Genomic DNA, 12847 nt, shown 5'->3' with positions numbered 1-12847 from the left:
TTATTATGACGGAAAATGAGGGTGCAAATCATAGGGTGCAATCGAATTGGCTTGAGCCAAGGAATCAGAGGAAAAAATAATTTTGTTTCTAGCCCTTACGGTTCAAACGTTATTAGCAAAAATATGAGTCAAACTTTGGACATGTGGTGACGCTAGAGGGATTGTTTTAGAGATTCCAAAATTGGTGTGGTTAATGCTGGGCCTGTCCTCTATCTGTGTGCCAAATTTCACAACTTTCCCGCAAGCGGTTCTATGGGCTGCCATAGACTTTCGGCGGAATAATAATAATAAGAAATCTAACTATTTCAATAGGTGCCTGCACCTTCGGTGCTTGGCCCCTAATAATCATAATAATGTTTATTTCATATAGTGCATTTCTACCAACTCATGGATGCTTTACAATACAACAATAGTACAATACAACAATATAGTACAGCACATAATACAGAAGTACACATGAGAACAATTTTTTTTTTGTTATGTATATCCTTTTGGTTTAGCATTCTTCATGACCTTAGCTTCCTTAGTTACTGATTATTGTCACCTGTGTCTCATTTAGTTCCCTTTTTTTATCTGTTCAGTTCTTGGTTGGTTGATGTCTTTATGTTATGCCTGGTTAGTGGTCATTTTCTGTGTATTCTCTTGTGGATATTCTCCATGTTGATTCACCTCTTGTGAAGAGGCCTGGTAGGGCTACTGGTCCGACGGGGGGTCCTGCTAAGTTATCATCATGTTACTTCATAACCAATTGCTTACCCAAAATAAAATAGATGTCATTTAAAAACTTAGAAGTGTGACATTACAGTGAATATAAGGACTACAGCCAACTTTAACAAGTGCTTTTAAAAATGCTAAAATATTGGAGGCGGGCCATTTTCGTAGTGTGAAAACAATTACTGCTTTACTTGAAAATGTGATCTGTAATAATATCATACATAACAGATTTTTTTTTTTGTCATATAACGTCAAAAAGGTCTCACCTAGCAGAATACAAAAGTTTCTACATCGTCTATGGGAGTGATGGTAAAAATTAACAAATTTCTCTCTTTTGACTGCCGTTATCAATCTCACTCTATTTTTTCCCTCTTTTGAAAGTTGTAAAATCACTATTGTGGCGTTTTTCTTTTGCTATTTGAGCAAATGGGTACACAGAAAAATATGTAATGTATTCTCTCATTCACAACTACAATAGTTAACCCAACTATGACGACTTCCGCTCTGAGAAACCCAGAAATGTGAAAAGGGTCTATAGGCTTTAAGCTGCAATCGCTGTCAAAGTTTTGTCAACAAAGGTAGGGTCTGATTACTTGTATCTGTGGGTGTTTGTTATATTGCAGAATGCACATGAGCGTTGGAGTGACTGGTATCATTTCAGCATGACACAGAAGAGTCTGGTACTGCAGGGCTGGCAGCGGGATCACTCAGAACTGCTCCTGAGGGCACTGAGCGTGTTGGAGGACTGCAGGATTTCTCGCATACAGCAGCAGGAACTTCAGAACCAGCATTCACACCAGCAGAACATCTGCCTAAAGCTCAGAGAAAAGGTTTTTACATTTACCATCCTAAGACACTGCCACACTAGGTCTTCTGTTACTTTAATACATCACAAATAATAAATTTAGAATGTGAAATAATAACAACTCCACTTCTGTGCAAAACTTCAAACCTTCACCTTTGAAGTTTGTGAACTTTGAATTTCAGTCAAGAGGTCAATCTTTGATGTTCAGACGAGTCATGTTTTTTTTTTTTTGTCATAGAAATTTGGAGGTCACAATTCACCAAACGTTAAACTTTTTTATTCAATGGAATGCGTAGCTTATGTTTCCTGTCTTCTGTAAATTGAAGTCAGTAGAGCGCAAAGTTTAGTGTGGCTGTGGCGTTAGTCTTCATTACCCTTGAGAAGTGTTTGAGAATGTTGTTTGGAAATCATTAATTTTGCAATTCCATTTAGTGCCTAATATATCCCACCCACTAACAGGTGCCGTGATGAAGAGATAATCAGTGTTTTTCACTTCACCTTTCAGTGGTCCTAATGTTATGCCTGATCGGTGTACAATATCACTCAATATTACTATTAAATACTATGGTAATGCCCAGGGGTGGACTGGGGCAAAAAAATGGCCCTGGACTTTCTGGCACAAAGCGGCCCATCACACCTGGTCTCAGGTCTGCAACACACCTCGCCATTAACCCACCAGCTTATTATACACAGGGCAATTTTAAACACCGAAGCTATTTATACAAAAATTGAGCGTCAGCGTCAGTTTTGGCAGGCCAAGTAGTCAAGACGCTGCTAACGCTATTGGTAACAACACTGTCTCATCAGCTGATTTGCATCAGCTGTTTCAACTCCCCTCGTTACTAATGGCTACGCTAAAAGCAGGGCGCCTATTTAAAGCAGATCAAGTTCGCTCTTACTACTAGCTGCTCGCTGCTTTGCAACCAGGATAAGAATTTATTGGTTTTCTTTTGCTTATCGCTATGCATTTTGTGCAGTCTGCTTTATCAAATCATCGAACCATACACAAGGCTCTTTTAGAACAAGAGTTCTATTGAGTGAGATAAGTATGTGTTGGCTAATGATTCAATCATGCAATGTGAGCATTATTTTTGCAAATAATGTATTCAATATTACATACAAACGCCAGCAGCTGCATTTGCAGCAGAATTATATCAGAATTATATTTCATAACTATGGGAGCAGCAACAATTATGACCATGTGTTGATACTTTCGTCAGCTTAGTACTAGACTAACTGCTGTCTAACTGCCCCCCTAACTGCTAACTGCGGTTCGAGTTCTAACGTTACAAGCTATCTTCTCAACGAAAGCAACCCTGCTTGATGAGCCTGTAATTTTATCATTTGACAAACGTTTCACTGGGTTCTGTGTCTCGACTCTCGGATACGTCGGCTGTTCTATTTGCGGCGTGTTTAGCAGCGATGGGCGGCGGCCGATCATCACAAACGTGATCCTGAGAGGTGGCCGCCAGAGAGGTATTTATTAGTTAAAATCACTCACTGCTCAAATGCATGTTTTGCTTTAATACAAGATTTGTCAGGGACTAATTAAATGGGGAAATCGGCAGGCAAAACAGAATCATCACAAGGATTTGTGCTGTGCGAAATATAATGAGAGCAATTTGACCCCACACGGTTCACCTCTCATTCATTCAGGTTGTAAACTTGAACTTGCGATTTTGTCGCATGGTTCATAAACGGTGTAATTTGGAGTTTGCATCACTGCATTATTTTCATGGACTCTCTGAAGTTATACTTACAACTTTTGTCACTGACTCAAGAACAATTTCAGAGAAATCTGCACTCCACAAGTTAAGTATATCAAGCCTATGTCTCAGCTGGCAATTTTCACTCTCATTCATCTGTGTCTTCATGAAGCTAAGTTAATTTTAAAACACTGTTAAAAATGATCAGGTAATTGGCAACGTAATTGACAATGTTATTTGCATTGCTTAAGCTTAGTCGTTTCAGTAAAATGCTAGGCTTATGGATATTGTTCTGTCTTTATAGTGGAATTTGTAAATGTGTAACTCGTTTTAAGCTAAAGTTGCTATTGGATTGGATTATATCTTAAAGATATAATTAATATCTGAAGTGCTTGTTATCAAAGCTATATTGGAAGCGTTGTATTAAAGCTATAGCTAATATTGGAAATGCTTGTTAAAGCTATAGGCTAATTAATATTTGAAGTACTTGTTCTTAAGCTATAATATCGGAAGTGCTTGTTCTTACAGCTATAATTAATATTGGAAATGCTTGTTCTTAAAGTTTTAGCTAATATGGAAATGCTTGTTCTTAAAGATTTAGCTAATATTTAAATGCTTGTTTTTAAAGATTTAGCTAATATTGGAAGTGCTTGTTCTTAAAGCTATAGCTAATATTGGAAATGCTTGTTCTTAAAGCTTTAACTAATATATAAATGCTTGTTCTTAAAGATTTAGCTAATATTGAAATGCTTGTTTTTAAAGATTTAGCTAATATTGGAAGTGCTTGTTCTTAAAGCTATAGCTTATATTGGAAATGCTTGTTTTTAAAGCTATAATTAATATTCAAAGTGCTTGTTCTTAAAGCTATAGCTAATATTGGAAATCCTTGTTCTTAAAGCTTTAACTAATATATAAATGCTTGTTCTTAAAGCTTTTTATGAAAGGCTTGTTCTTAAAGCTTTAGCTAATATTGGAAGTGCTTGTTCTTAAAACTATAGCTAATATTGGAAATGCTTGTTATTAAAGCTATAAATAATATTGGAAATGCTCGTTCTTAAAGCTATAATTAATATGCAAAGTGCTTGTTCTTAAAGCCATAGCTAATATTGGAAATGTTTGTTATTAAAGCTATAATTAATATTGGAAATGCTTGTTCTTAAAGCTATAATTAATATTGGACATGCTGGTTTCTAAAGCTATAGCTAATATCGGAAATGCTTGTTCTTAAAAACTATAATTAATATTGGAAATGCTTGTTCTTAAAACTAGCTAATATTGGAAATGCTTGTATTAGCTATAATATTGGAAGCGCTGGTTCTTAAAGCTATAGCTACTATTGGGACGCTGTTCTTAAAGTAATAAAAAATTGAAAGTGCTTGTTCTTAAAGCTATAGTAATATGGATAATCGCGTGTTCTGAAAGCTATAATCAATATTAAAGCTATAATATTGGAAGTGCTCGTTCTTAAAGCTATAATTAATATTGGAAGCTCTTGTTGTTTAATTAATAGTTGATATCGGGAACATGCTTGTTTAAAGCTATAATCAATATTGGAAATCGCTTGTTGTTAAAGCTATAGTGTCTGATGCATGCTTGGCTTAAGCGATATAGCTACTGGAAAACTACTTTTTCTTAAGCTATAGATGTTGGAAATGTGCTTGTCTTAAAGTGATATCGTAAGCTATAGTAGAGTTTGGAAACATGCTTGTTTTTAAAAGCTGTAGCTGTGCTATTAGAAACACACTTGTTCTTAAGTTATAACTAACTTTAGAGTTAGAAGTTACTTTTCAGATTTGATTAAAGATTCTTTCAGAAATTCTTTCTTCAAGCTAAAGTCGCTATTGGAAATTTGGAAATATGTGTTTTCTTAAAGCTATAGGCACTATTGGGAATATGCTTTTCTTAAAGCTATAGGCACTATGGGAATTTGATAATATTAAAGCTGATAGAGGTGTTTTTGGGCCTTATCCTGATATATTGCTAAGATACGTTTTACTTGCGGTCACATGACCTCACATTTCTTATGTATCAAATTGTTGCTAGCACTTCAGCATAATCCTAAGCACACTAAACTGATAGGAAAGGGGATGAACGGCTTTTATCTCTGAATCTGACTCTGCTTTTGTCATCTATGTTAGCCTACCTGAGGAGCCATCCACAAGCTGGTCAGCAGGATCCATTATTTGCCTTGGAGTACGGAAAGCTCGTGTCCAGAGCCTGGCTTGCCTCCTGTCTCCGCCACTATGCATACCGCAAGCTTCCCTCAGAGCGTTATACGGCTCATTCTCTGTGCATAATGGCTGCTACAACTGCAGCTTCCTCCACTCTTGTCTCTACATTTGAAGGCCATTCATGCGATTGTCTTCAGCTGCTTATGAACGTTTTATCTGGCCCGATGATTGACCCATCCATTGAAAAGCTATGAGTGCTGCTCTCTGATCGTTGCATGAGAAATTTAATATTATAGCTTCAGTAGCTGTCGACGTATATAAATTACTTCTATCAATTAGCTGGTTACATTCATCATGCTAGCTTCACGTAGATCGATTGGATCTTTACTATTAAATTCAGTTCGATTGCCTTCTCTCGATACACTCTTTTTGGATCCTCCATGGCTCTTCGATTTAGAAGGAAGAGCCTGGGAGGATTGCCTGGTTATGGTCTATTGGGGGGATTTATGCTACTCTCCAGTCTATAAAATAGGATGATTGCCCCTAGAAGCTGCTGCTGTTCCCTGTTTTGGATTTCGTGGAGCTCCCCATGATAATGAAGGGGAATTTAGAACAGAGCCATATCGCCTATTTACTATTTATTTACTCGTATCAATAACTGTAGCTACATCCTCGTGCTAGTTGAATTTGCTTTTTATCCTCTGCTGTCTCTTCAATTAGCTGGAAGAGCCAGGGAGGATTGCCTGGTATGGTTTGGGGGGGGATAGTTCAGCTCCCCTAGTCCTAATTCATGTGAGTGTCCACTAACGCTGCTGCTGTCCCCTGACTCAATGCTATTTCATGGTGCTCATGAAAGGTCAGGAGACTCATCTGAAAAAAAAAAAAACATATTGCACTAATTCGTAATTCATTCATAAGACGTCTAGGAATTTTAATTGTCTAATTCCATCCTCTTGTTTTATTCTCAAGAGGATTGCCAGGTACGGTTTGTTTGGGGGGAATAGTTAAGCTCTCCCAGTCCTAAACTGTGTGAGCGTTCCCTAATGCTGCTGCTGTCCCCTGACTCACTGCTAATTCATGGTCTCATGAATGGTCAGGAGACTCATTCGAACAGAACCATATTGCACCAATTAGTAATTCATTCATAAAATTCATAAGCATTTTTCTACACCATCCTCTTGTGTCATTCTCAAGAGGATTGCCAGGTATGGTTTGTTTGGGGGGAATAGTTAAGCTCTCCCAGTCCTAAACTGGTAAGCGTTCCCTGATGCTGCTGCTGTCCTCTGACTCTCTGCTATTTCATGGTGCTCATGAAAGGTCAGAGGACTCCCTGAACAGAGCCATACCGCCAAAAACAAATTTAATTCAGAATTCATCAACTGATTGCAATTCAATAAAAATTCTAAATCATTTTTATTGTCATGTGTGTTCTTGACTTAATGGACCTGACAGAAATATTAATTATATAAACTTTTTTATTGAAATGCTTATCATACTGAATGACTGGCATACTTCTTCAGGTTACAATTTGTCTTTCCTGGTGCACATGGCAAATAGTTTTTTTTAAATACAAATTTTGATTTCTCTTTTCCATACACTGTAGTTTAATCTCATTAAGTTCAATACCTACCATAAAATCAGACCGTATACAATGCTATGGTCTAGAAGACTTAGAATGTAGTGCAGAATGTGGACTGTTTTAGGGTGCCTTTCTAGCCTTTCTAATGATGCTGAAAAGTCAGCTTTTACAGAAATAAATTACATTTTACAATACATTCTCATAGAAAACAACTAGGCCTATTGGAAATTGTATTAATATTTCTTAATATTTGTGGTTTTACTGTATTTTTGATCAAATAAATTCAGCCTTCTTCTTTCAAAAACATTTTAAAAAGTCTTAATTATTTCAAACTTTTGATTACCAGTGTATAAAATAATGCATGTGAACTAACTAGCAAATTATATATTTATTTTCATATATGACACTTTCCATAGGCTACTTGAATATGAAAGTTGCCAGTTTTAGCATGATGTATGTGTAGGCCTACGTTTCAGAAATATATTTTGAGTATTATGAATAATTTGAAAATCAAGGTCAAGGTACCATTTATTGTCTCCCTTAGGAGAAATTTGTTTTGGATGAGAGAACTGCTGCACATCAACATACACAAACATACATTCCATACATACGTCAATTCATGAAAAACTCTACTCTCCAAACATGATAATTCTTATTAAAATACCTATAATAAAATAAAAAATATAAATTAAAATAAAAAAAAATATATACACATAATTATATAATAAAAAAAAAAAAAAAAAAAAAAAAAAAAAAAAAAAAAAAAAAAAAAAAATTGTGAAATTACTGAAGAAAGCCTGGAAACAGAAAGACAAACATTCCCTCTGATATGTTGAAAACTGCGACACCTACGCTAATGTTTCTTTGTGCATTCTGTGACGAATAACGTAAAAGGCATTACAATCTGATTAATTCTGAAAGGTCAGCAGTAGCCTAGTTTACATCCCTGGAAATTAATGTCCGTCATTTAACATTTTTAAAATCGTTAACAGTCGGGAAATATTGCTGTAGCAATTTGACTCATCTGCCATCGACCCATATTCAGCTCTTACCTCGGCTCGCTTTCAAGTGCCGCCCGCGCTGCTCGGCTGCTGTGCACAGTAAATCCCGCCTCCTTCAATTTGATTGGATATCGCAAACATTTTGACATTGACGAGCGCTTTTACACCACAGAGACACTGGGACTGAGCAGGCTATAGATTAGATTTTTGCCTCAAGTGGGCTGCGCGGGCCATTCGTCTGGGCTGACGGAAGGATATAGGCTACGTAGTTTTACTATAATTTATTCTTCATATATATTTACGTAGCAACGGGCCGGCCCACATTGTCCAGCGGCCCACTGGGAAAACGCCCGGTACGCCAGATGGCCAGTCCGCCCCTGGTAATGCCGTACATGAGACAACACTGTAACATATTACTCTTCATTGTTGAATTTAGCATACTCTTTGATATACTATTTTATACATACACTATTTTGCCAAATGTATTGGGACACCCCTCCAATTCATTGAATTCAGGGGCCCTAATTTAACAATCTAAGTGCATGGTTTAAAACGCACGGTGCAAGTGCACTTAGGGCGTGTCCAAATCCACTTTTGCTAGTTTAACGACGGTCAAAAAAATGGTTGGTGCCTTACTGTGCACTTATTACAGGGACAATCCCCCTGGAGCAACATGGAGTAATGTGCCTTGCTCAAGGACACACTGGTAGTGGCGGATGCTGGGATTGAACCAGCAACCTTCTGCTTAACAGTTCAGTGGTTTAACCCACTAGACCACCATCTATTTCGGAATGGTCTATTTCAATTGCCTCACACGCCAACAATGCGCCTGAACACACCTCGTTTTCAGACCAGCACGCTCATGGGCACACAAATGGGCGCAAATGCATTTGCTATTTAAACAATGTGGCACTGAACGTGAACATGATAACTGTGTCAGGCTGTAACTAGCCAAAAACACTAGGTATAGGGCCCCAAGTGTTCCAATCACTTCCATGGCCACAGGTGTTTAAAATCAAGCACCTATGCATGCAGACTGCTTCTACTAACATTTGTGAAAGAATGGGTTGCTCTCAGCAGCTCAGTGAATTCAAGCATGGTACACCTGTGCAAGTCCATTCCTGAAATTTCCTCACTACTAAATATTCTACGGTCAAATGTTATTCACTCTAAAAAATGCTGGGTTAAAAATAACCCATGTTGGGTTGAAAATGGACTAACCCAGCAATTAGGTTGTTTTAACCCAGCGATTGGGTTGTTTAAACCCAGCGATTGGGTTGTTTTAAGCAAACATTTAACCCAACAGCTGGGTTAAAACAACCCAATTGCTGGGTTAGTCCATTTTCAACCCAACTTGGGTTATTTTTAACCCAGCACTTTTTAGAGTGAATAACATTTGACTGTAGAATATTTAGTAGTGAGGAAATTAGATTCAGATTAGCTCAAGAACAGTGCATAGAGAGCTTCATGGAATGGGTTTCCATGGACGGAGACATGTTCATGGTCACTGGAGAGACGAATCACGCTTCTCTGTCTGGCAATCTGATGGACGAGACTGGGTTTGGCCGTTGCCAGGAGAACGGTTCTTGCCTGACTGCATTGTGCCAAGTGTAAAGTTTGGTGGAGGGGGATTATGGTGTGGGTTGTTCTTCAAGGGTTGGGCTTGGCCCCTTAGTTCCAGTGAAAGGAATTCTTAATGCTTCAGCATACCAAGACATTTTGGACAATTTTATTCTCCCATCTTTGTGAGAACAGTTTGGGGATGGTCCCTTCCTGTTCCAACATGACTTCGCACCAGTGCACAAAGCAAGTTCCATTTAGAGATGGATGAGCGAGTTTGGTCTGGAGGAACTTGACTGGCCTGCACAGAGTCCTGACCTCAACCCGATAGAACACCTTTGGGATGAATTAGAGCGGAGACTGTGAGCCAGGCCTTCTCGTTCAACATCAGTGCCTGACCTCACAAATGCGCTTCTAGAAGAATGGCCAAAAATTCCCATATACACACTCCTAAACCTTGTGGAAAGCCTTCCCAGAAGAGTTGAAGCTGTTATAGCTGCAAAGGGTGGGCCAACTCCATATTAAACCCTACAGATTAAGAATTGGATATCATTAAAGTTCATGTGTGTGGTGAGGTTGGCGAGGGACATGGGAGGAGCGAGCGGTGGGTGATTGAGAATGAGCACCACCTGCGAGTCACACCAGTCTCGAGTCCCCTCATGAGGGAGCCCGGAGACATATAAGGAGGAGCGACATCAGTAGAGGACGAGAGAGGGCCAGGCCTGGAATTTGATGTTGTGTTTTTGTTATGTTCGTTTTTGTACAGTTGTCCGTGAGGGGCTGCCACCGATTATTCAATTTTGTTGATTTATTTTATTAAAGTTGTTAAACGTTTGTCGGTTCCAGCCTGCTTTTTCTCACATGAACAAACATTACTACAATGTGCATGTAAAGGCAGGCGACCCAAAACTTTTGGCAATATAGTGTATATAGATATAGTCTGCAGTATGCAGTAACCAGTGACCCATGCAAGTATTCCATCCATGCTCGTGTGTAAGTCATGTGTGAGTGTTTAAGACTCAGTTTCTCTATTTTCTCTAATTTGAGTGCTTAATCATATTTTAATGCTGTGTGTGCCTACAGAGATTTGCTATGTTTTTTTATGTATCAGTAAAGTCTACATACTGTATGTATCTCTCTACTGAACATATTTCCAGCTTAACACTTTTGACCACTTCCAGTGGTCTAAACACTACAGAGAGATTTCTGCTGAAGCTGTCACTCTGTGTGTGTTTAGCTCCAGCAGTGGCGCATTCTGCACGTGGAGGCTGCGGAGTTGGAGGCTGCTCTTGCTGCTTATGGGCACAAAGAGGAAGAGGAGAGACTGAGGAAAGAACAGCACAGAGAAAAAACTAGAAGAGCTCAACTGACACAGCAGGTAATGGCAAAAATTTCATGACAGTACATGTGATCGTTAATTAAAGTCAACATGAAAACCAAACTTTTTACATCCGTAATGTGATGTTATGTAATGTTATAGAAAACAGTACGATGAAATGTAATTTTTATGAGCCATTTTCATTAATTGAATGCTTGTAAGTCATTAATACATTATCATTTATTAGTGTACTCTGATAACCCCAGTGTAGTCCAGTGTGAGCATTAGTAGTGAGGGGAACCTGAGTTTTAAATGTGTGTCTTTCTGTTTCCCTTCTCTTCCTGCAGAGATGTGTTATGTAATTGATTAATGATGTTTATGAGAGAGGAATAGATTATACCAAATCTTCGTACTCTCTCATTCACACAATACATAAATAAATCTCTAAATGTAAAAATAATTTTCTGAAACAATACAAATAACTGACTGAAGTCTGAAAACTTTAGTTTTTGGCTTATGGTTCTGCCAAAAGTGTATCTAGTTTAAAACAAATCACATGACTTTTCTTTCTTTTTCTTTTTTTTTTATCGCACTCTGTCTCCATCTCTTTCTCTCTCAGATAAATAGGTTCCATGCAGAAAAGCAGAAGAGAAGAGAGGAGCAGAGAAAGAGGGACATGGAGAGGCTTGCAGAACTGAGGAGAGTTATGGAAGAACAGATGCAGAGAGATACAGAAAGGTACTTTGGTTGGAGAAAGAAATTGGCAAAAAAAAAGGCCAAACAACCAGCACACCTTTAGTACCAGCCTTGCAAATGATACAGCTACAGATACCATAGATCAGACAAATTATCATGATTATATTATATGAACAAAGATTTCATACATTTCTACCAAATATATATTTTAACATTTAAAACCATTGTTGTAAGAGCTGGTCTTTTTCAATGAACTGATTCAAAAGTCTAATATAACAATTCACTTGCATCATCACCCAAAAGGTCATGTATGCATGGCATATATTTCGATACAAAAAGTTCCATATATTATGATTTAGTCGCATAGGTAAAGTAGGTAAATAATAAGTATTTTATTATGTATTGTTATATGGCCACATAAAAAATAATACAATTCTATTATTCATTATGTTCATTTAGTGAAATACAGTGGAACAACATTTTATTTTATATATATATATTATTTTTTAAACTCCTTTAAAACCTTTTTTTTTTTTACTTTGTTGCTTAAATTATGATTATGTTTCCTCTAATCAGCAGATACAATATTGTATGCTGAACATTGTCAAAATGCTGACGAATCCAATCAGAATGTTATATAATTGTTTCAGCTGTATCATTGGTTGTATATGTTGTGCAGGGTGAAGTTCAGGAAAGAACTGTTACAGCAGAAACTGCAAGTGCGTGAAGCTAAAGAAAAACAAAAACAGAAGGAGGATAAAGAGAGAGAGGAGAGACTGCAAGCTTTATGCAACCAGGTACACCCACATGCATACAAATCCAGACACTCTTATATTTCCACCTAATTATTTGTATCATGGCCCAAGTCTAGATTATAGCATCATTTTGTGAAGCAGTGAAAACCCGTTGTGCGTATTTGTTTGCTTTACAGGTCTCTAAAATAGCTGAGGCCAATCCGGAGAGAATGATGGGAAACACAGTAGTATGGAGAGTACGTCAGCTTCCAGAAGAAGTGTTTGAATTGCAAAGACCACTGTACCAGCTAAATACGTACACTGATAAACAGGTAGCACTTGCACAAAATACACACAGCATAGTGTAAATACCTACTACACACACACATTCACCTCCCATACACAAACACATATGAAGCACTAGGGCTGGGAATCGATTCCAAAAAGAATCGGTTAACTTCTGATGACATTTTGGGACTCTGACCTTTACAAAGTAATTGGCCAAGGCCAAACTGTGAAACTGTTTTTTCAGACTTTAGTTTCAAAACATAGATGTTTAACAT

General features: G+C 37.7%; 1 protein-coding gene across 1 annotated transcript in view; it reads left to right on the top strand.

The window, feature by feature from the left end:
* The window catches only part of LOC307128901 (coiled-coil domain-containing protein 148-like), a 91134-nt gene that overhangs the window by 77627 nt on the left and 660 nt on the right, over positions 1-12847 (top strand). Inside the window, exons 9-13 of the mRNA XM_079820935.1 lie at positions 1338-1544; positions 10774-10914; positions 11474-11592; positions 12230-12347; positions 12482-12616. Of these exons, the coding sequence (XP_079677061.1) occupies positions 1338-1544; positions 10774-10914; positions 11474-11592; positions 12230-12347; positions 12482-12616 (720 nt within the window). The remainder of the gene's footprint in view (positions 1-1337; positions 1545-10773; positions 10915-11473; positions 11593-12229; positions 12348-12481; positions 12617-12847) is intronic.

Source organism: Gobio gobio, assembly GCF_949357685.1.
Source record: "Gobio gobio genome assembly, chromosome: 7".
NCBI lineage: Eukaryota > Metazoa > Chordata > Actinopteri > Cypriniformes > Gobionidae > Gobio > Gobio gobio.
The sequence above is the reverse complement of the archived record's forward strand: the minus strand, read 5'-3'. Positions and strand labels throughout refer to the sequence as shown.